General features: G+C 66.5%; 2 protein-coding genes across 2 annotated transcripts; both read left to right on the forward strand.

Moving 5' to 3' along the window:
* Positions 1 to 1,168: 1,168 nt before the first annotated feature.
* TEKT4 (tektin 4) lies at positions 1,169 to 7,792 on the forward strand. The gene is made up of 6 exons (XM_045460945.1): positions 1,169 to 1,820; positions 4,319 to 4,389; positions 4,797 to 4,940; positions 5,450 to 5,672; positions 6,547 to 6,701; positions 7,481 to 7,792. Exons 1-6 carry the CDS (start codon positions 1,287 to 1,289, stop codon positions 7,695 to 7,697), a joined length of 1,344 nt encoding a protein of 447 aa, XP_045316901.1. The 5' UTR covers positions 1,169 to 1,286; the 3' UTR covers positions 7,698 to 7,792.
* Positions 7,793 to 11,306: 3,514 nt separating this feature from the next.
* Positions 11,307 to 15,171, forward strand: C1QTNF8 (C1q and TNF related 8). Its single transcript, XM_045460295.1, has 3 exons — positions 11,307 to 11,466; positions 12,760 to 12,976; positions 13,462 to 15,171. The coding sequence occupies exons 1-3, from the start codon at positions 11,353 to 11,355 to the stop codon at positions 14,010 to 14,012; spliced, it is 882 nt and encodes a 293-aa protein (XP_045316251.1). The 5' UTR covers positions 11,307 to 11,352; the 3' UTR covers positions 14,013 to 15,171.
* Positions 15,172 to 19,941: the final 4,770 nt, after the last annotated feature.

The raw sequence follows: 19,941 nt of genomic DNA on the forward strand, positions 1-19,941 counted from the left end.
GGGGAACACACCCCATCAGGATGGCCCTGCACCCCAGGGTCGCCTGAGCTTGGCTCTGGCCCTGTGTTCAGTGAGCTCCCTGGGTCGGTAGGTTCTTAGGGGACGCACCCCAGACAGCTGTGCCATACTCTGGCTCCGGAGAAAGCCATGGTGTCTGAAAGGCAGGATCTAAACAAAAGGCAGAGACAAAGCCCACCCATCCTGGGTGCCCTCTGGGGAAACGGCACCGAGAGGCCCTCCTCACCTCCTGCCCTCAAGGACAGGCTCAGGTTCAGTCTCTGTTGGGGGAGGTCTGGGGCAGCTGTCCCCAAGGTCCACATTTATGAGGCACCTACTGTGTGCCAGGTGGTGTAGACGCTGGACCCCGTGGCCCCTGCCATCAGGGCACAAAGGGAGGCTGGTGCCCCAGGTCAGGGCCGCTGGAGAAGCACACAGCTGAACCAAGGCTGGTGTATCTGAGGAGGTCCGGGGCTGGTGTGGCCCAAGTTAGGACGGGACAGTGGTGTAAGCGGAGGGACAAGGGCCATGGGGTGTGCTGGGGGGCGGTGTTCACGTCCCGCTAGGTGGGCCGTTGGAGACGACCCGCGGGACTGGCAGGGGCGAGGAGAGGGCTATCTGGGCCAGGGCGTCAGACCTCCAAGGGCCGAGCCCCTCTCCCTACCCACCGAGCCCCAGCCCCAGCCGCTGCCCGCCTCCTCTCCGACTCCCGGAAACATTTAGCGGCCAACGGCGCCCTCTGCCGGCCACGTTGGGCATCGCCCCGGCGCATGATGGGCGGGGGGCGGAGGGATTGATGTGCTCTGAGGACCAGGTGTGTACCTCCTGCTGCGGCGACCTCAGTCATGAGCTTGGCTCTGGGTGGCCTTGGGGACACTGTCGGGATTCACTTCCACCCGTGTGGAAATTTGGGCTCCAAGATATCCACTGGAGACTGAAATCAACTCCTCACCAAAGACAAGTCCACTCTCTTGAGATCCAGGGGACAGCCCCACTGGGACAAGTAAGACAAGGAGGGCACGATGGGGGTCTGGCCTCGGGCCACAGTCCCAGGTGCAAGTCTGGGCAGATGCCAGACATGGGCCAGACTGAGTAGGGTTGGGGCCTGCCTGGCCCTTTAAGAGGGGCTCCAGGAGAGGGGGCCTGTTGCCCAGCAACAGGAGGGCGAGTGTGTACTCGTCGCTGGGAGACCAGAAGCGTCCTGCTGCTGGGACAGAGCGGCCTCAAGCGGCCCTGCTGACCGTGCCAGCGGCCCTCTTCCCTCCCTGGCACAGGGGCTGGCTGGCACCATGGCGCAGACGGACGTGCTCCTGACCAAGCAGCCCGCCCCACAGACGGTGCCGGCGTGCGAGCTGCCCCGAAAGCTGTACGACGTGGCCCGGAACACGGGCGCCTACACGTCCTCGGGCCTAGCCACCGCCGGCTTCCGCTCGGCCAAGTACCTGGTGGACGAGTGGTTCCAGAACTGCTATGCCCGCTACCACCAAGCCTTCGCCGACCGCGACCAGTCGGAGCGGCTGCGCCACGAGAGCCAGCAGCTGGCCGCCGAGACCGAGGCGCTGGCACGGCGCACGCAGGAGGACGCCACCAGGAAGGTGGGCGCGCGCCTGCAGGACATGCACTGCTGGAAGTCCGAGCTGCAGCACGAGGTGGGCGAGCTGAACGCCGAGACCGACCTGCTGCTGGCCCAGAAGCAGCGGCTGGAGCGCGCTCTGGACGCCACCGCCGTGCCCTTCTCCATCGCCACCGACAACCTGCAGTGCCGCGAGCGCCGCCAGCACCCGGACCTCGTCCGCGACCACGTGGAGATCGAGCTGCTGAAGGTGCGCTGCCTCTTCCACCCCCGCCCCCGCCCCAACCCCTGGCCCCGCCCCTTCCGTTCCCGCAGGTTCCCCGCCCCGAACTGCAGGCCCCGCCCCTCCCCTCCAGCCACCCCCCTCCTCCCCCCAAACTCAGGCCACGCCCCGGAACCGCAGAGCCCGCCCCTTCCAGGCCCTGCAACTGCAGAATCTGCGGCTTCCACCTCCCAGAGCAGCAGACCCCGCCCCGGAACTTCCCCCTCAACCCCGAACCCCAGACCCTGCCCCTTCCACCGCCCCGGAACCGCAGGCCACGCCTCAGAAACGTAGACCCCGCCCCTTCCACCACCACCCCGGAACCACAGGCCCTGCCGCCGTCACCCTTCTCCTGAGAGCGTGACCCGCACAAGGCAGAGGGTGTGGGGTTCACACGTATGCCCGCGACGCGGGCTGACAGAGGCCTTGGCGCCTGTGTACCAGGTGGGCGTGCACAAGCTCAGGGCGCACATGCCCCTCTGCGCACACAGGAAAACCTAGAGCACGTAACGCTTGGCACACGCAGACACGTGTGGAGCACACGCTCAGGTCCACTCCCCAGAACCAACAAGGGCGAGGTCAGGGCTCCAGCCTTCTAGGACAGGGGTACCATCCCTGACCCCAGGAGGGTGCCCGGTCTGACCTTCCCACAGCCTGGTCCTCACAGTGGACACTGAGTGAGGCTGGGCTCCTTGCAAGGTGAGCCCCAGCTTGGACATGCTGCCTGGGGGCAGGTCCCAGCGTAGGGGTTTGGGCATGTATGGGGGCTGGAGCTGGACCTCAGTGCTCATCTGCTCACCACAACCCATGTCCGGGGCCCCTGCACTGCCCCCCCCCCCAACCTATTACAGCTCATCCTGGGATGAGGTGGGGCCCAGGCTGTGACAGAATTCACATCTGGACGTCTGTTGGGGCATTTGCCTGAGGATGGGACACTCAGAGGCCACTGAGGCAGGAGAGGGTCTGGCCAGGTCCGTGCACCAGCCCTGATGACCCCCCACACACCGAAGGATGGGGAGGTGCCTGAGATGAACCCCGTGGGCAGCGGCCTGAGGTCTGGGAGGCATGCAGGGCCAGGAAGTCAGGTCCTGATGATGCCTGCACCCGCTGGGCAGCCCCTTGGTCACCCTTGGGTCCTGGCACCCGCTGGGCGGCCCCTTGGTCACCCTTGGGTCCTGGCACCCGCTGGGCGGCTTCTTGGTCACCCTTGGGTCCTGGCACCCGCTGGGCGGCCCCTTGGTCACCCTTGGGTCCTGGCACCCGCTGGGCGGCTTCTTGGCCACCCTTGGGTCCTGGCACCCGCTGGGCGGCCCCTTGGTCACCCTTGGGTCCTGGCACCCGCTGGGTGGCTTCTTGGCCACCCTAGATCATGCAAATTAAGCTTGATCCTGAACGCCTAAAGACGCAGCCCACCTCATCTCCCCCTACCCTGGTGCCCGTGGTGGACATCCAGGCACAGCCCAGGATGCAGGGTAGATGGGTGAAGAATGGAGCCACCTTCATCCCACAAGGAGCCTTTCCTGCTCCAAACTGAGCAGGATCTGTCCTTGGGGCAGCCCCATGGGAGCAGGGAATCACCCAGGCCAGTCCCTTGATCCAGGCAGGGCAGAGCTCATGCACCTCTCAGAGCCTGGGGGCCTGGCTTGTGAATAGGCTGTAGGCTGTGGGCAGGCAAACAGCCAGTCCAGGGGCTCAGGGCCTCCCTCTGCTCTCCCAGCTCAGGCCAGAACCTTGGGTCCCTCCCCTCCCCCCACGGCCCTCTCCCAGGCCCCAACCCCTCTTGGTCCCCCACCACCTCAGCCCCACACTCAGCTGCTCCACAACGCCCCTGCCCCGAGCCAAGAAACATCCCCCCTCCCGGCCCCACCCCCACCCCCCAGTGTGAAGAACCGACAATGACCCAGAGACAGGGAGACAGAACCAGGGACAGACCCTGACATATGTGGGTTTAGTGCCAGAGGGAGGCAAAAATCCAAATTGGTGGTGGTGGGGGGTGCTGTTTGTGCCCTGAAAAGAAAGCCACTGCAGGAGCAGGAAGAAACACAGGGCTTCCCTCTGTATTCTCAGTGGAAGAGAGGGCATCTCTGAGCCCAAGGCCCTGACGGGCAGCCAGGGAAGGGACCTGCTTCCAGGGCTGGCTGCAGGGTTGGCCCCTAGAGCCCAGAGGGTGCTGGGTGCCAGGCAGGTGGGAGCTGCTCCTAGGTGACAGTCCCACCAGCCCATAGAAGCACTCACCACCCCCCCCCCCCACCCAAGAAAAAAACACCACTGTGCTACACCAAACAGAATTTTCAAAAGCCCAGAATAAACCCAATGAGAAAGGGCTGGGCTCAGCCTTCATTTTCCAGGAAAGAGACTGGGGTCTGGCCCAAAGTTACCCAAGCGAGGATCAGGTGTTGATCTGGGCATTTAAGGGGCTCACTGTGGGCCCATACCAGCCTGGCCATCCTCAGATCCTCACCAGGGGTGGGGGTTTTCTCCCCCAGGAGGCCGAGCTTATCCGGAACATTCAGGAGCTCCTAAAAAGGACCATAATGCAGGCCGTGAACCAGATCCGGTGGGTCTTGGTGGTCTCCAGGTCTGCCCTCGGGATGACCCCGGCCCCTCACCCCTTGGGATGTCTCTGGGAAGAAAGGGGGGGTGACTAGGCCCTGAGTCTCAGACAGGTGGGGGCCTGTCCCAGGTCACAGCCAGGAGTACAGGGCCAGGAAGGGGCAACTAGTGTGTGTGTGGGAGGGGCCGGATTCCTGCCTGCCCTGGGGGCTGGGCATCCAGAGCCCAGGCCAACTTTCCAGGGCCTGGACACTGTTGGTCAGGTAAGAGCCTGGGTAGACTGAGGACCCCCATCCTGGGCAGATGAGGTGTCCTGGTTCTCAGCTGAGAACTGGAGGTGTGCTTGCCCCTCGCGGTGGCACCCAGCGACCCCCCCCCCACCCCAACAAACGCAGACCTTGCCCACCCCAGGCTGAACCGGGAACACAAGGAGACGTGTGAGATGGACTGGTCTGACAAGGTGGAGGCCTACAACATCGACCAGACCTGCGCCCACTACCACAACCAGAGCACCGAGGTGCAGTTCTCCCCACACTCGGCCAAGTTCGAGGAGAGGTGGGCCGCCTCAGCCCCAGCGCCTCCCCCGGGGCCCTCGTCATAAACCCCTTCTCCACGCACCCGCAACTGCTAAGATGGGGCTCCAGCTCCTGGTCCCTCTGCTGGGGATCCTTCAGAGATCCACCGGCCCCTGAGGCCCTCACACGGAGGCCCAGTCCTATCTGCTCCCAGGACGGGCAGGTGTGCAGGGTCCCTGCCCGAGCGCGCAGCACCACACAGTTCACCAGAGGGTTGCGGACACGGAGGGAGGCAGGAGCTGGGCTGGAGGGCGGCTGGCAGGGGGCGCGCGCCGCGGGCCACGTCCGGAGGAGTGCAGGGCGTAAGGCCGCGGGAGGCCGGGGGACACAGATTGCGAGGACGCAGGGTCCAAAGTATGCGGGGGCCACGGGGCGACGAGGGAGCTAGGGGTGGTGATTTGTGCTGGGACGCAGGAGACGCGGGAGGGCTGGGTGGGCCGGGGCCGTTGGCAGGTGCCCCACTGACCGTGGACCGCTCCCCTCCCGCAGTGCCTCCACGCCGGAGACATGGGCCCGGTTCACCCAGGAAAATCTGTACCGCGCAGAGCGCGAGCGCCTGGCTTCCGTCAACCTGCGGGTGCTCATCGATAGCATCCTGCGGGACACGGCCGAGGACCTGCGGCTGCAGTGCGACGCTGTGAACCTGGCCTTGGAGCGTCGCTGTGAGGAGGTGGAGGACGCGCGCCACAAGCTGACGGACCACCTGCACAAGGTGAAGCCTCGCCAGCCGCGCCTAGGCCACGCCCGCCCGCGTACAAGCCGCGCCCCAGAACAGGCCACGCCCACACCACCGGGCCACGCCCCAGAACAGACCACGCCTGCACCACCAGGTCACGCCCACCCATGTACAAGCCACGCCCCAGAACGGGTCACGTCCGCCCGCGTACAAGCCTGGCCCCAGAACAGGCCTATACTTTCAGGCCACGCCCACACAGGCCATCCGCCCCAGCTCAGGCCACGCCCCAGAACCGACCACGCCCACACTTGCAGGCCACGCCCACCCACACCGGGCCACGCCCCGACCACGCCCAGAGAGCTGGGCATCTGTAACTGAGGGAGGAAGCTCCTTCTGGCCCAGCCCCGCTCCTGGCTACTAAGCCCTGGTCACAACCTGGCCTGGTCCCTGCCCCTCCTCTGTTCCATCCATCCTGAGGGACCCCAGAGGCAAGGCACCCACTCCTCCCTGGGCACCCTCTAAGCCAGTGAGAAACCAGGTGACATTGGGGGTGGCTGTCAGGCAGGAACAGGAGGGAAGGTACCTTGGCAGGAGGTGGCCAGGCCTGGTAGGGCTCTGACCCCAGGCTCTCAGGATGGCCTTTGCTGCTGCCAAGTCTTTCCGGTTCTTGCCCAGGGTTGGGGGCCTAGTGACCCGCGGGACTGGGGGCGCTCAGGCCACAGCTGTTGGACAACCTCTGGGTACCCTTGGTGGGGGCCGAGGTGGCCACACGCATCTTCCGACCTCCGTGCCCCCCACCCCTGCTGAGTCAGTGGACAAGGCTGCCCAGTGGCCCCAGCCCCAGGGCTGGGAAGGAGGCCGGGCGGGGCGGGGGTTCCGCTGGCCCTCCCAGGGACCTTCCTTTGTGCAGACGCTGCGGGAGATCACAGACCAGGAGCACAACGTCGCAGCGCTGAAGCAGGCCATCAAGGACAAGGAGGCGCCTCTGAAGGTGGCTCAGACCCGCTTATACCAGCGCTCACACCGGCCCAACGTGGAGCTGTGCCGAGACACCGCCCAGTTCAGGTGCCTGCCGTGGGACAGGTCACCACCCACCATCCTCGCCCGTCCCCCGCAGCCTGCAGGCTTGCAGTGGAAACACAGCGGGGCTCAACACGCGGGCGTCCCCACGTCCTACCCCCACCCAGCACGACTAGACACGACGTGCCTTGAGGGGCTCTGTCAGGGCTGCGAGTCCCAGGGACAGCGTGGCACTTCCTTCACTCTGTGCCGCGCAGTCTCCCTGGCCAGGAATCGCGAGGCCACAGGCTCCTCCCGGGCCCACCCTGCCGCGGGGCGCCGTCCATACCTCCGGGAACGCGTGGCCCCTGGCCGGAAGTCTCGCGGGGATCGTGTCTCTGGTGTTTCAAACTTATCGAGTACCAGTCGCCCTCTCGAGCACTAGCACGGCCGTCCTCCCTGGCGTTCCTCCTCCCCAGGCCTCAGCACGTCCCGCGAACTGGGGCCTCGTGCAGCTCCAGGACGCCGGGCGCCAGGAATAAAGGGAACCGCGAGCCTCCGCGCACCCCTGCCATTGCTTGGAACCGCCGCACGGTGTCGCTCAACACAGCCCCGCACGGTCCTGCCCACGCAGCCTTTCCCCTCCGGTCAGGGGGGGTGGGGGCAGGGGCAGCCGATGGACCCCCGGCCCAGCCCACTCCCACGCTGCCGGCAGGTGTCCCTTTCGGACTTTTGGGTCCTTTTATGGCCCAGCATCTTGGCCTGGACCCCTCACCAGGGCTCCTGGGTCTTGACGGTCCCGGCCCACAGGCCCCAGCTCACGCCTCCGTCCCCCAACCCCACAGGCTGGCGAGCGAGGTGGAGGAGCTGAACGCGTCCCTTGCGGCACTGAAGGAGAAGCTTCTAGAAGCGGAGCAGTCCCTGAGAAATCTGGAGGACACGCGCATGAGCCTGGAGAAGGACATCACGGTCAAAACCAACAGCCTCTTCATCGACCGTCAGAAGTGCACGGCCCACCGTGCCCACTACGCCACCACCCTCCAGCTGGCCGGCTACCAGTGAGCAGGGCACCACAGCACGTGCCTCTGTGGCCTGGCTGGACTTGGGGAAGGGGCTGTCCCCCCCGCCCCTCAAATAAAGAGCATGTTAGCTTTTTACTTGTCACGTGTGGCTCGCGGTGGAGTCGGGATACTGCTACCTGGCAGGCGCGCCCTACCTGTGGACCCCACGTCTGAGCCCCCTGAGGCTCAGGTGGGGGCCCTCTGCCCACCCGAGGTGCCACCACGGATGCCACAACACTCATTCCCAGCAATGACCAAGGCCCCGCACTTTTTCCTCTGTGTGTCCTGGCACTTGTCACCGTGAGGCCGGGCAGCTCTGTCCCGCGGGGCTGGGTCCCGGGTTGCAAGCATCCACGCAGGGTGCCAGGCAGGGCCTGGGACCATGACGACACAGAACACCCGTGGGACCTCTCCCTGCCACCTCCACCTGGCACGGGGTGGGGCAGATGCGGGGGACCCTCCACTCCCAGCCCCTGTGGTCACCTCGGGTGGCCACCTTCCCGGTCCGGCCTCTGCTCAACCAGTGAGTGAGTCAGGCTGGGGTGTGGCAGGTCCAGGGATACAGGGCTCCCACCGCCCCCCCCGGCCGCGCACCATCCCTCGCCCTGTGTCGGAGGCTCTGGGCACACCTGCAGTGCCCCTCACTCACCCCGAGCACCTTGTCACGGCTCCTTGCAAGGAGGCCCTCCCGCTGCAGGCAGCTCCCCCCGCCCCCTGGGTAGCTCATCAGCAGAACTCTCCGGAAAGCGTCCATCGGGGCCCTGGGAGATGACGACCCCCGCAGCGCACACACCCGCCACTCAGCCCGTTACCGCCCGTGGCTGAGGCAGTGTCCCCGGGAGCTCAGGGCCTTCTCATCCCAGCCCCCACCCCAGGGGCCGCTGTCGGGAAGCTAAGTGCCAGGGGGGTGCGGTGCCTGGCTCATTATCTCTAAAGTGGGCTGCTGGCTCCAGGCTGGGAGGGCACGGTCCCCTGGGGGCTGCCTGCTGGGGGCTCGTCTGTGGTTGTCTCTAGGCGGGAGATCGTGTCCCTTTGTAGAGACACACGACCAGGCCCCCCGGCGCTGAGCGACGGCTTTCCGGCTTTCCGAGTCCGGGCCCCCCACCGGCTGGCCAGGCTCATGGCTAAGGTGAGGTCACCATGCAGCCTGGGCCTCTCCAGCAGCCCCCGGAGACCTTGACCCTGCGGGGCTCCAGGGCGGAGCCGGGACGCTGGGGTCCTGGGGGGAGGTTCAGGCCGCCGCAGCAGCGGGAGGGTTGCCGTCTATCCTGCGCCGCCCTCGGGCCCCTCTGCCCACACGGGGCCCCGCACTTGAGTCTGCCTCTGGGGAGGGGGAGCCTGTTGGGGGGAGGGGTAGGAGCGTGTTCCAGAGGCTACAGGGCCGCCCCCTCCCCACTCCCCCTGCAGGCCCCCGGCTGCCCCAGAGCTGCCCTGGCACGGCTGGCTTACCCTTGGCTTCCTTCCAAACACCTTAGGTTTCCTGTCTGTGGAGCCTTGTGGCCAGTCCACACGGCCACTCTCATGGCGAGTGAGGGACCCCAGCGTGCCTGGCCCCAGAGCCCACGTCCGTTCCTCCCAGGACCACCTGCGTGGCCCCTTCTAGGGAAGTGGGTGGTAACGGGCGCTCTGTCTGCTCCGCATATCCCCCACTCGAGGGCCAACTGCTGAGCTGGGGGCCACGGGGGCCATCCGGTCCCGCTGCCCAGGCCGGAGTCACAGAACAGTGTGGCCTTCCTGGGCTGCGGCGGGCGGGAGGCAGTGAGGGAGCCCGGCCCCCCTGCGGGCGACGCCGTGGCCGTCTGTGGGCTGCTGACCCCGCGGGGCCGTGACGCTCAGCCACGCGCCCGTCGTCACGGAGATGTCTCGCCGCGTGTCCAGGGGAGGCTATTTCTGTCCAGGTCCTCCTGCCACCTGCTGAGTCACCCTCAGCCCTTGCTGACCAGCTCCTCTCAGAGTCCAGGCGAGGCTCACCGGCACCCAAGCAAACACTTCGCAGCTGCTGTCCCGGGGACGTGAGCTCAGCCCCACCCCACCCAGACCAGAGGAACCCCAGGACTCCTTCCGGGCCCTTCACCCCCCGTTGAGGAGGTGCCCCCCCGCCCCCGCCAGTGCAGGGAAAATTTAACTCACTGTCCCCTCCCCCAAGGGAAGGTGCAGTGTGACCACCCATCTCCTCGGGGGGTCAGGCAGCCCCGCTTGCAGGTGTCAGGGGAGGCGCGGGGGAGGGACACTGGGGCCCTGCAGTGTGGCCGGAGCCTGCCAAGCCCCCCCCAGTGGCTGTGCTCTACCTGGTTCCATCCCCCACAGGGGACTCCGGCCCCTTCTGAGCCCATTGGTGTCCATTTTACAGGTGGGGAAACTGAGGCCCGGACACAGGGAGCAGCAAAGCTTGGGCGTCTGCTCCTCTCTCAGCGTCCCAGAGGCAACAGCGGTGCTGCCAGAGGGGGTGCCCTGACCTGCCCGGGGCCGCGGGCTCCCCCCAAGGATGTGGGGCCGGGAAGCGGGAGCCCGCGTGACAAGCCGCTCGAGTGGCTCTTCCGGGGGAGCCGCCTGGTCTCAGAGCCAAGCCCGCCAGCTCCCAGCACGTGCTGACAAGGTGTGGGGGCCCACACGGCCTTCGCCTCCCACCACTCCCCCCATCCGTCTGTGCCACCTGCAGGCGGGGATGAGGACAGCTGTCCCCAAAGGGAGTGGCAGCCCTCCCCCCCCCCTCCCCCCCCCCTCCCCCCCCCCCCCCCCCCCCCCCCCCCGCCGCGGCTCCGGAACTGGCTCCCGGCTGGTGCGGCCCCGCCCACAGCCTCACACCCCACATCCCCTCGCCCCGCAGAACTCCCCCCCACGCCCCCGCCGTGGGCCCACCACTGTCTGCTCTCTCCCCCGTCCTTGCCCCTTCCCCAGCCATCGGTCCTCCAGGCCAGTCTGGTGCCTCCCCCACAGGCAGCCGGCTTGGGCGGCGGGACGCTTCTGAGGGAATCACACGTCCCCACACCCAGAGGCCAGGGTGCCCGGCCCTGTCCCTGGGCCCTGTGTCCGGCTGTCCAGACCCAGAGCGGGGACGAGGCCAGGCCTCCAGCTCACGGTGCGTGCAGCCCCTTCCTGCACTGCCTGGGGGGCCCTTTGAGTCATTCCCACTGGGGGGCACCACCGTGTATGTCCTTTATGTTCTGAGAGGCTGGGCTGAGGCCGACGGCCCCACCGGGGGTCACAGCCTGTCTCCTGCTCTGCTGGGCACCATGACCCTGGGACGGCACCTCGGGAGGTGGGGACAGACGCTGTTCTCCCCGGCCAGAGACGAAGGCAGTCCCCGTCACCAGGTGGGCCCGGCACAGGCATGGTGGCCCTGGTCTGTGTCCCCCCCCCCCCCGTCCCCCCGCTTTGGCCTCCAGGCGCTCACCAGACTCCGCCAAGCCCCAGCTCTGGCCCGCCTGACTCCCTGCCAAGTCACTGCACCCCAGATGGAGGCGATGGCCAGCCCACGACCCATCAGTCCCAGCCACCCCAGATGCCCCAGGCGCCCGAGCCACGTCACAGGGGCAGGCAGGAGGACCCTGGAAGGGCCGCGCTGCCCCTGCGGCCGACAGTGAGCAGGGGGCAGGCCGGGTGGTGGGCAACGGGCCCAGGAGCTCTGAAGCTGGCCCAACGCTTGTTGGTCTTGGATGGTCCGAGGGAAGCCGTGGTGCCTGGGGCAGCATGAAAGGGTTCTTTCACGGGCCTCTGGGGCAGTGACGCCGGAGACAGGCAGGCAGGCAGCAGTGTCCGACCGTGAAATGGTAACCGGGAGCTTGGGGGTGGGTGGGGGGGTCTTCACAGGCACTCCGGGTGGGCTGTCTGCTGGGCGGGCCTGGGGGGGGGCACGATGCTCGAGACCCCAGGCATTGAGGGATGAGTGGGGGCCGAAGGGGCACCGGTCTGTCTATGGAGCAGGGTCCCCCAGGGCACCCATCACGTTCCCATCAGGTCCCTCTACAGGGGGGACTTGCAGGGTCCAACACAGCTAGGAGGGGGGTGGGTCAGGGTCTGCTGGGCTCTGGGGCGGGGGGGCGGTAAACAGAAGGGGCCCTACCTCCTGGAAAGTTCTTCCTGCGAGTGGGTTGCAGTCACATTGTGCAAGAGGAAGAAACTTGTTCTGGGCTGCAGTCCCCAAGGGCTTCCCGAAGGAAGATCCCAGGTCTTTCTCAGCAGCGTCGCACCACAGGGAAGAGTGAGGGCGCTGACCGCACACACCCGCCCTTACAAGAGATCTGCTCTGGGGTGCAGCCGTGGGGAGACCGGCCGGGGAGGGTCTACTCGCCAGGGGAAGCATGGGTGGGCCAGGTGTCCAGCAGGGTCTCCTGTGGGAGGGGAGGCAGAGGAGGGAGACCCAGGCCTGCTGGGGATTCGAGACCGTTTTTCCACCCTGGGGAGCTTCCCAAGTTGCCCTTCTCCCCTGGCAGCTCAGGATGTGGGTACCGCCCTCTGCCCAGCTGGGCAGCCTGCCCTGGGGAAACTGCCTCGGGTGGGGCCCCACCCAACCTGGGCCTCGGTCCCCGCCTCCCAGCGGAGGGACACGGCCCTTCCCTGCCCTTCCCCAAGCAGCCCGGCTGCCCTTCCCGCTGGTGGGTGGCAACCCCGGAGAGCTGAACCAGAGCATCCCTCCCCCTTGACGGCTCCCCTGAATCTGCCAGGTGTGGGGTCCCCAGCCATGGGGGCTTTGGGGGCCAGGACTCTGACTGCAGGCAGTTAGGGCACCTACTACGGGCCAGAGCCAGGGCCCCAGGGATGGGCGAGGGTGTCTCAGAGAAGGAGCCAGAATGCCCGTTGGGACGGGGTGGGGTGCTTCGACCAGACGCCTGCGGTGGTGTTGAGGATTCTGCGGCCACATCCAGGCCCGGGTGTGGGCCAGGCACCCTGTCTGGTGCCCACCGAGGCCCCTGGAGGCCCCAATCGGCACCCCCACAGGGCCAGTCCCGGCCTCACGTCCCATCTCTCCCAGACAAGGGGGCACAGCCTGGGCAGCTGTGGAGTTTGGGGCTCAGTAGAGGCACCTCTTCTCAGACACCACGCCCTCCCCCACTCGCCCCCAGGCTCTGGCACGGATGGCGGCCCCTGGCCTCCTGCTCCTCCTGGGGTTGTCTGGGGGGGCCTGGCCCAGCCTGGGGCCGCCCCGACGGCCGTGTGTGCAGTGCTGCCCACCCGCCTGGCCCCCCGCCGCCCCCGGCCCCTATGCCCGCAGGAGCGATGGGGAGCGGTGGGTGCAGCCGCCTCGCATGCGGCCTACCATCGACGTGTCGATTCTCAAAGGTGAGTGTGAGCAGAGCCTCCCACGCCCCCGCCCCTGAGCCCACACCCCTGAGCCCACAGGACTCCGCACACTGGGGGCTGGAGAGCCCCAGTCGGCTCCGGGAAGGCACCTGGGGGGGACTGCCCCGGACTCCCAGCCGCTGCGTAAAGACGGGGAGCAGGGTGGCCCGAGGCCCCTCAGTCGGCTCACCCACCCCGCAGCGGCGCCCCAGGCCCAGCCCCCGGGGTGGGGGGGTCCCCGAGCTGCGACCCCTCTGGAAAGAGGTCACTCCAGCAGTACTCACCCTGGGGCCCTGGGCGGCAGGTTGGTTGGACTGGGTTTCCAGCTGCCCAGCCCCTCGCCCGTCGAAGCCCGGGTCAGACCCTTCCCACGTGGCCATCGGCACAGGCCCCAGAACGGCCACACCTTGGGGTGTGCCTTCTCTCTGCCCCGAGTGACTCTGGACCCCGAGCCTTGACCCGTGGCTTCCGCTGTGCCCCTGCAGGTGAGAAGGGCGAGACGGGGGTCAGAGGTCCCTCCGGCAGGAGCGGGCAGGAGGGCCCGCCGGGCTCCCGGGGCCTTCGGGGCCGCAAGGGCCAGAAGGGGCAGGCGGGGCTGCCCGGCACCGCATGTCGGCGCGCCTACGCGGCCTTCTCGGTGGGCCGGCGCGAGGGCCTGCACGGCACCGACGGCCTCCGGGCCGTGCCCTTCGACACGGAGCTGGTGAACCTGGACGGGGCCTTCGACCTGGCCTCGGGCCGCTTCCTGTGTGCCGTGCCCGGCGTCTATTTCCTGAGCCTCAACGTGCACACCTGGAACTACAAGGAGACTTACCTGCACATCATGTGCAACCGGGAGGCCACGGCCGTGCTGTACGCGCAGCCCAGCGAGCGCAGCGTCATGCAGACCCAGAGCCTGCTGCTGCCCCTGGCCGCCGGTGAAACCGTCTGGGTGCGCCTGTTCCACCGAGACCGCGACAATGCCATCTACGGCGAGCCCGGCGACCTCTACATCACCTTCAGCGGCCACCTGGTCAAGCCGGCCGCAGAGCTCTAGCGGCCCGGGGAGGGCCCCCCCCCCAAGGCCCAGCCCTCGGCAGCACCCTTCCCCCAGACACCACCCGGCTCCACCCCACCTTCGAAGCTGAGAGGCCACGCCGGCAGTCTTTGAGGCCCGAGTGTATGCAGTGTTTGAGCATCGGCTGCATGCAGGCCCTGAGCAGAGCGCCAGAGATGTGGCTGCAGCCAGACAGACTCGGGGCCTAGCCTGGAGGGGAGGGACACGATCGAGTGTTCCCATCAACGAGTTCGGGATGAGACCTGCGGTCCGGGTGGCGTGGGGTGGGCCTGGTGGGCCGTGGAGGGGCGGGCGGGGCGGGCGGGGCGGGCGGGGTCTGCCCTTGAGGTGGAGCTATCTTTTCTGCCTATAAAGGGCCAAGAGAGACACCACTGCTGTGGGGACATGTACAAAGCGTCCGCTGGCTGGGCACCGGGGAGGCGGAGAGGGGGGTCAAATATAGGTCCCGCCCCCTCAGAGCTGACTCCCACGAGAGGCAGGCCGTATCCCAGGGTGTGAGAGGGGGGCCAAGGCCAGAGACGGGATGGCATCGAGCAGGGTGGGGTGTGGGTTTGGCCTGGGGGTGAGAGTCTTCCTGGGGGTGACACGGGCCCAGCTCTGGTGGGCGGATGTTCGGGGACTCCCGGCACCCCCTCGTCCGTTTGGATGGAGGAGGGAGGTCATACCTACCTGTGTGCCAGAGCCCCGGGGGGGGGGGGTGCCCAGACCCCCATCGTCACATCGAACTACAAGGCCCTACAGGCAGGGGTGGAGGTGGAGGGTAGCCGTGCTCACGCCAGAGGAGGGCTCTGTGCACCCCAGGGTTAGAGCCTCCAGGCTGCCCGCCCCCCACAGGCCATTCAGAGTCTGTTGCTTCCCCGGTGCGTGTCCCCCTGGCCTGGGCCTTCGGCTGTCCCCTCCTCTAGCCTCACGGCCCGCAGCGCCTCTCCGAATGTCTTCCCGCAGCTGCCCCGCCCAGGCGAGGATCCTGGGGCGATGAGACCACGGAGGCCCTGGGTAGAGCAGCGTCTGGTCCCCCCAGAGCCGGACAGGCTGACTCAGGTCCCGGCTGTGCTGAGGGGGCTGGAGCTCAGGCGGGCTGTACTCGCAGGACACGTCAGAGCCTTGTAGAAGGAAGGTCCGTAGGCCCCTGGCCACGACGCAGCCCACAGAGGGCCCGTCTGTGGGGGAGGGTGCTGCCCACGCAGGGCCTGTCCGCAGGGGGAGGGCCTCTTTGCCGGCATCCCACCCTGTGGCCGGGTCCTGAAGCCTCGTGGGTCCTGCCCAGTGGGAGTCCCGGCGCCCCAGGTATGAGACCCCCACACCCCCCGTGCGGGCCCTGCAGCCGGTCCTGGCCAGTGGGGAGCCCCAGAAGGAAGCTGAGCCCCATGAGTGTGGGTTCCTGGGCCTCCAATGTGCCAGCCCAGGCCCCTCACACCCGGCCCTGCCAGAGACGGAGGGACAGAGAGGCTGCGGGAAGCCAGACGCCCCGGGCCCCCTGACCCAGGATGCAAGCTGGGGACTCCCCTCCTGCCCTGACCAGGACGGGACCCCCGGACCCCGGCGTGCAGCAGGCCGGCTGGGCCAGAGGGAAGCCTATGTCTCCCCAGCTGGCTGCGTGACCTCAGCTCCCACTTCCGGCAGTGGGCGAGGAGGGCCTCGGTCAGGCCCCCAGGGCAGCCGCGGCCGAGAGAGCCGGGTTGCCCGGGTCTGGGGAAGCCTGCTGACCCGGCGGCTCCTCCTTCTAACCTCAGGGCGTGAATCCGGCTGTTCACGGAGCCTGGACCAGGGAGGCACTGGGACAGCTCGGTGGAGCCTGGGGGATAGGCCCTGCTCCCAGCTGCTGGCCCAGGAGGGCGTCTGATAACCTTGGGAGTCAAGGCCACTACGTCCCCTGGGGACCAGGAGTGGGGTGTGTGGGGCGCTTCAGGGCCCTCGGGGGGGGGGGGGTCTGGGACACAATGGCAGTGCCGATATCCCGCCCCCCCCCCCCCCAGGTTCACTTATTTGGATACATGAACGAGCGGGACCCAGGGTCCAGTCACCATTTCCAAGCGACAAAGCTGGGACACGGAGCTGGGTGCCGGTGGGAGTCTGGTGGGGACCCCGACGGGAACAGCAAGCCTGTGGACTCGGGGTGACCAGGCGTGTGCATGTGCCACGAGAAGGCTGGAGAAGGCACAGCCCTGCCACGTGCCCCTGAGACAGGACTCCGGCCACTTTATCCGCGTTAGTCTGTCCGTTCCGTGGATTCCCACAAATGCCCATTTAAAACATTCAGGTGAAATTCATAGAACATGAAACTTACCATTTTGAAGCAAACAATTCGGTAGCATTTAGCACATTCACAGGGCAGCTCCACCACCATCTCTAGTTCCGGAACTTTCTCCTCACCCCAAAAGGAGACCCCGTCCCCTCCCCCAGCCCCTGGCCACCACCGATCTGCGTTCTGTCCCCAGATTTGCCTCTTCTGGGGGTTTCAGAGAGACAGAATCACTGACCATACGGCCCTTTGCGTGTTGTTCTGTGAGGTCGCATCCCCCGGGTGGGTCCATGCTATGGCACCTGTCATGGCTTCATTCCCTTGGGTGGCTGAACCCCGTCCTGTCGTGTGGACGGACCACGGTGCGTCCACGTGAGCACTGGGGGCCCTGGGGCTTTCTCCACCTGTGGCTGTCGTGGAGAGCGTTATCGTGAACGTTTGTGCAAAATCCACTCTCTCAGTGTTGTGGGCCAACCCTGGACACGACCTAGAAGAGCCGGTAGACGGGAATCTAGAACATTCTGAGACCCAGCTCTGCTCTGTGTGGAAACCGGACCTGACCTGGGAGATACGGCAAGTGCGATGGCCACCAGGCGGAGGCCAAGGGAACCGGGAGGACCCAGGTGACCGATGTGCCAGCGAGGGAGGAGGACAAGATGGGGACACTGCCACGTCGGGCACACCCCCAGGGAAGCACGCCTCAGGTGAGTAAAAGAGCCACCAGCAACACAGCCATTAAAAACATATGGGACACCCCCCCCCACAGTGGCATTATTCCCCTCTAAAAGGGAGGGCCACTCAAGCCATCCGCGGATGACGAAAGGATGAGCAAACCGTGCTCCGTCCACACGATGCAATATTATTCGAGACATTCCGACACGCGCTGGGACGCGGATGGACCTCCAGGATGCTGTGGTCAGTGACATAACGCGTGTCACGGGAAGACAGTGCGGGCGCCCCTGGGGACAGAAGGAGACGGTGGTCCCCAGGGGCAGGGGAGGGGTGGGCACAGAGCTTCCGTTTGGGGCCGTGGGAGAGCTGTGCGGAGGGGTGGCGGTCGTGGTCCCAAACAGCGGGGATGTGCCTCCTGCCACTGAACTGTGCTCCTAGAAACGCTTAAGGCGGGAAACTTCGACTACGTACGCTTTACCACAGTAAAAATACGTGAAAATATTCAGCTCATCTCTGGAAGGGGACACAACGCTCAAATTAAAAACCAAAGTGGGGGCGCCTGGGTGGCGCAGTCAGTTAAGCGTCTGACTTCAGCCAGGTCACGATCTCGCGGTCCGTGAGTTCGAGGCCCGCGTCAGGCTCCGGGCTGATGGCTCAGAGCCTGGAGCCTGTTTCCGATTCTGTGTCTCCCTCTCTCTCTGCCCCTCCCCTGTTCATGCTCTGTCTCTCTCTGTCCCAAAAATAAAATAAACGTTGAAAAAAAAAAATTAAAAAAAATAAAATAAAAAAAAATAAAAATAAAAACCAAAGTGATGGTGCGCCTGGGTGGCTCAGTCGGTTGGGCGACCGACTTCGGCTCAGGTCGTGATCTCGCGGTCCGTGAGTTCAAGGCCCGCGTCGGGCTCTGTGCTGACAGCTCAGAGCCTGGAGCCTGCTTCAGATTCTGTGTCTCCCTCTCTCTCTGCTCCTCCCCTGTTCGCGCTCTGTCTCTCTCTGTCTCAAAAATAAATAAACGTTAAAAAAAAAAATAATTGAAAAAAATAGCAAACGTGGCTCCACATCAGCCCTGAGGCCCAAACACAACACAGGAGGACACATGAAACCAGAGGGCTGGACGATTCCTCCGCGTGGGAAGGACTGAGGGTGGCGCCCGGTCACACCTTCACACGTGCCCCTGGAGGGACCCAGGTGGACAGGCCCCGGCAGAGTGGCCCAGGGGGCACATGGAGAGACCCACCGTTCAGAGGGGCGGTGAGGCCACAGTCAGGTGTCAGAAGCAGGAGGCCCCAGGCAACGGCAGCCTCTCTCCTGTGACCTCTGTCCCCTCCCCCGCGGCATCACCGGCCACGGGGCGGACCCCTGCGTGGCTCCAGTGACTTCTGGGCACGCCCGCTGGGGGCTGAGCCAGGAACGAGGGAGAAGACCCCGCAGGACAGGCTGGGCACCGTGTGGGCAGGGATTGGGGGCGGCTCCCCATGTCACCTGCACCCCAGGCCTGATGGCCACTGGAACGTGGATGTGGGGGGGGGCATTGGGCATCTCCCGTCCCCCCCACATCCATTCCCCAGCTTCACCCTGACCCCTGTGGACCAAATCACCACCTCCCAGCATGTCTGGCAATGGGGAACCCAGCAGGGTATGTGAAGCAGGGAGGAGAGAGGGGCGGGCACTCAGTCCCAGCTCTCCTGGCGGGCTGGCCACCAGGCCCCAGCTGCCCTGTGCGGAAAGAGGGCCCCTCTTTGTTCTCATAAGCCCGTCCTCGCACCTGTCACCACCCGCCACACCAGAATGTCCCTGTATGAAGCCTTCTCAAACAACTCGGCACGGTGGGCTGCCTTTCCTACCGACAGGCCGGGCCCGGGAAATGTGGGGGAAGAGTGGGAGTCACGGCGGGGTGTTGAGCGGGAGAGAACGTGGCCGGTCCCCGCTGCTCGGCGATCGGTGTCCTCCAGCAGGAGAACCAGCCCACGTGGCCAGGAGGACCTGCCTGTCTCCCTCCGGGGGCATGCCTGCTCCTCCCCCACATCACGGGGCTACGGTCTGGGAGAGAGACTCCAGTGCAGGGGCAAACGTCGGCGAAGGGCTGGGCTGGCAAGAACCACATGTCTGTGCGGGCAGAGCCCCTGCCCCTCACCCCCCACCCTGTGTCGGGACCTGCCCAGGTGCCCGATGGTGCCCCTGGACCAAATGCAGAGCGGTCAGCGCTGTCTGCAGAGAAGCATCCTGAAGGAGGGGACAGGGCGGGCCTGGAGGGAGTGGGAGGGAGCCCCAGGGTAGGGGGGGGCCGGGGTCCCGGGCAGCCACAGGACCTTTGGGTAAGGCCTCCAACCTGGCCAGAGCCCCCTTTGTTCAACGTCCTTTTATTCATTCAACAACCCCCCCTCAGGAGCCCCAGTGGTGCCGGCTGGCCCGGGCAGGTCAGGTCAGAGTGCTCGGCTGCAAGGAGGGGACATGGCGGTGTCTGGGACAGAGACCCCCGGTGGCCAGGGCGGAGGGGCCGCAGACCCAACTGTCTTTCCGGGTCCCTGTCCCCACCCTTCCCTGGAGATGCAAGCTGGGCAGGGGCCCTGACCAGTGACCACTGAAGACTCTATTGTCTCCGGAGCACGTCACAGCTCTCTGTGCCCCCACGTTGCCGTCAGAAGTCCTTCCTGGGGTCTCCCCGTGGTCTGTCCGCCCTCCTGCGCCAGGACACCCAAGAGGGGGGCCCTTTCTGGCCCCACCCAGGGCACCCCAACATCACTCCCGCTGGCAGGGATTGGCCGGGGAGCGGCCGCCACCGGCCGGGCCTGTGAGCACAGCCCCGGGGCCATCCGGCCTCGGTTTTCCTCCCTGTGGGGATACCTGTCCCACCCCATGCCCCGCCCGGCCAGGCAAACAGACCCCTCCTGTCTCTGCACCCCATCCCGGAGGCAGCCTCATCCTGGCCCCGCAGGCCGGATTTCCTGAGCAAGGTCACTCTGGGATCCACTGGAGCCCAGCAGCCAATAAAAG

This window comes from Leopardus geoffroyi, chromosome E3 (genome assembly GCF_018350155.1).
Source record: "Leopardus geoffroyi isolate Oge1 chromosome E3, O.geoffroyi_Oge1_pat1.0, whole genome shotgun sequence".
Lineage (NCBI taxonomy): Eukaryota > Metazoa > Chordata > Mammalia > Carnivora > Felidae > Leopardus > Leopardus geoffroyi.

Bases quoted from the DNA above. Each gene is read 5' to 3' on its own strand.
- C1QTNF8 (XM_045460295.1), top strand. From the start codon at position 11,353: ATGGTCCGAGGGAAGCCGTGGTGCCTGGGGCAGCATGAAAGGGTTCTT. The intron at 11,467-12,759 runs GTAACCGGGAGC...ACTCGCCCCCAG, and splicing joins CAGTGTCCGACCGTGAAATG to GCTCTGGCACGGATGGCGGC. The intron at 12,977-13,461 runs GTGAGTGTGAGC...GTGCCCCTGCAG, and splicing joins CGACGTGTCGATTCTCAAAG to GTGAGAAGGGCGAGACGGGG.
- TEKT4 (XM_045460945.1), top strand. From the start codon at position 1,287: ATGGCGCAGACGGACGTGCTCCTGACCAAGCAGCCCGCCCCACAGACG. The intron at 1,821-4,318 runs GTGCGCTGCCTC...TTTCTCCCCCAG, and splicing joins TGGAGATCGAGCTGCTGAAG to GAGGCCGAGCTTATCCGGAA. The intron at 6,702-7,480 runs GTGCCTGCCGTG...CCAACCCCACAG, and splicing joins CGAGACACCGCCCAGTTCAG to GCTGGCGAGCGAGGTGGAGG.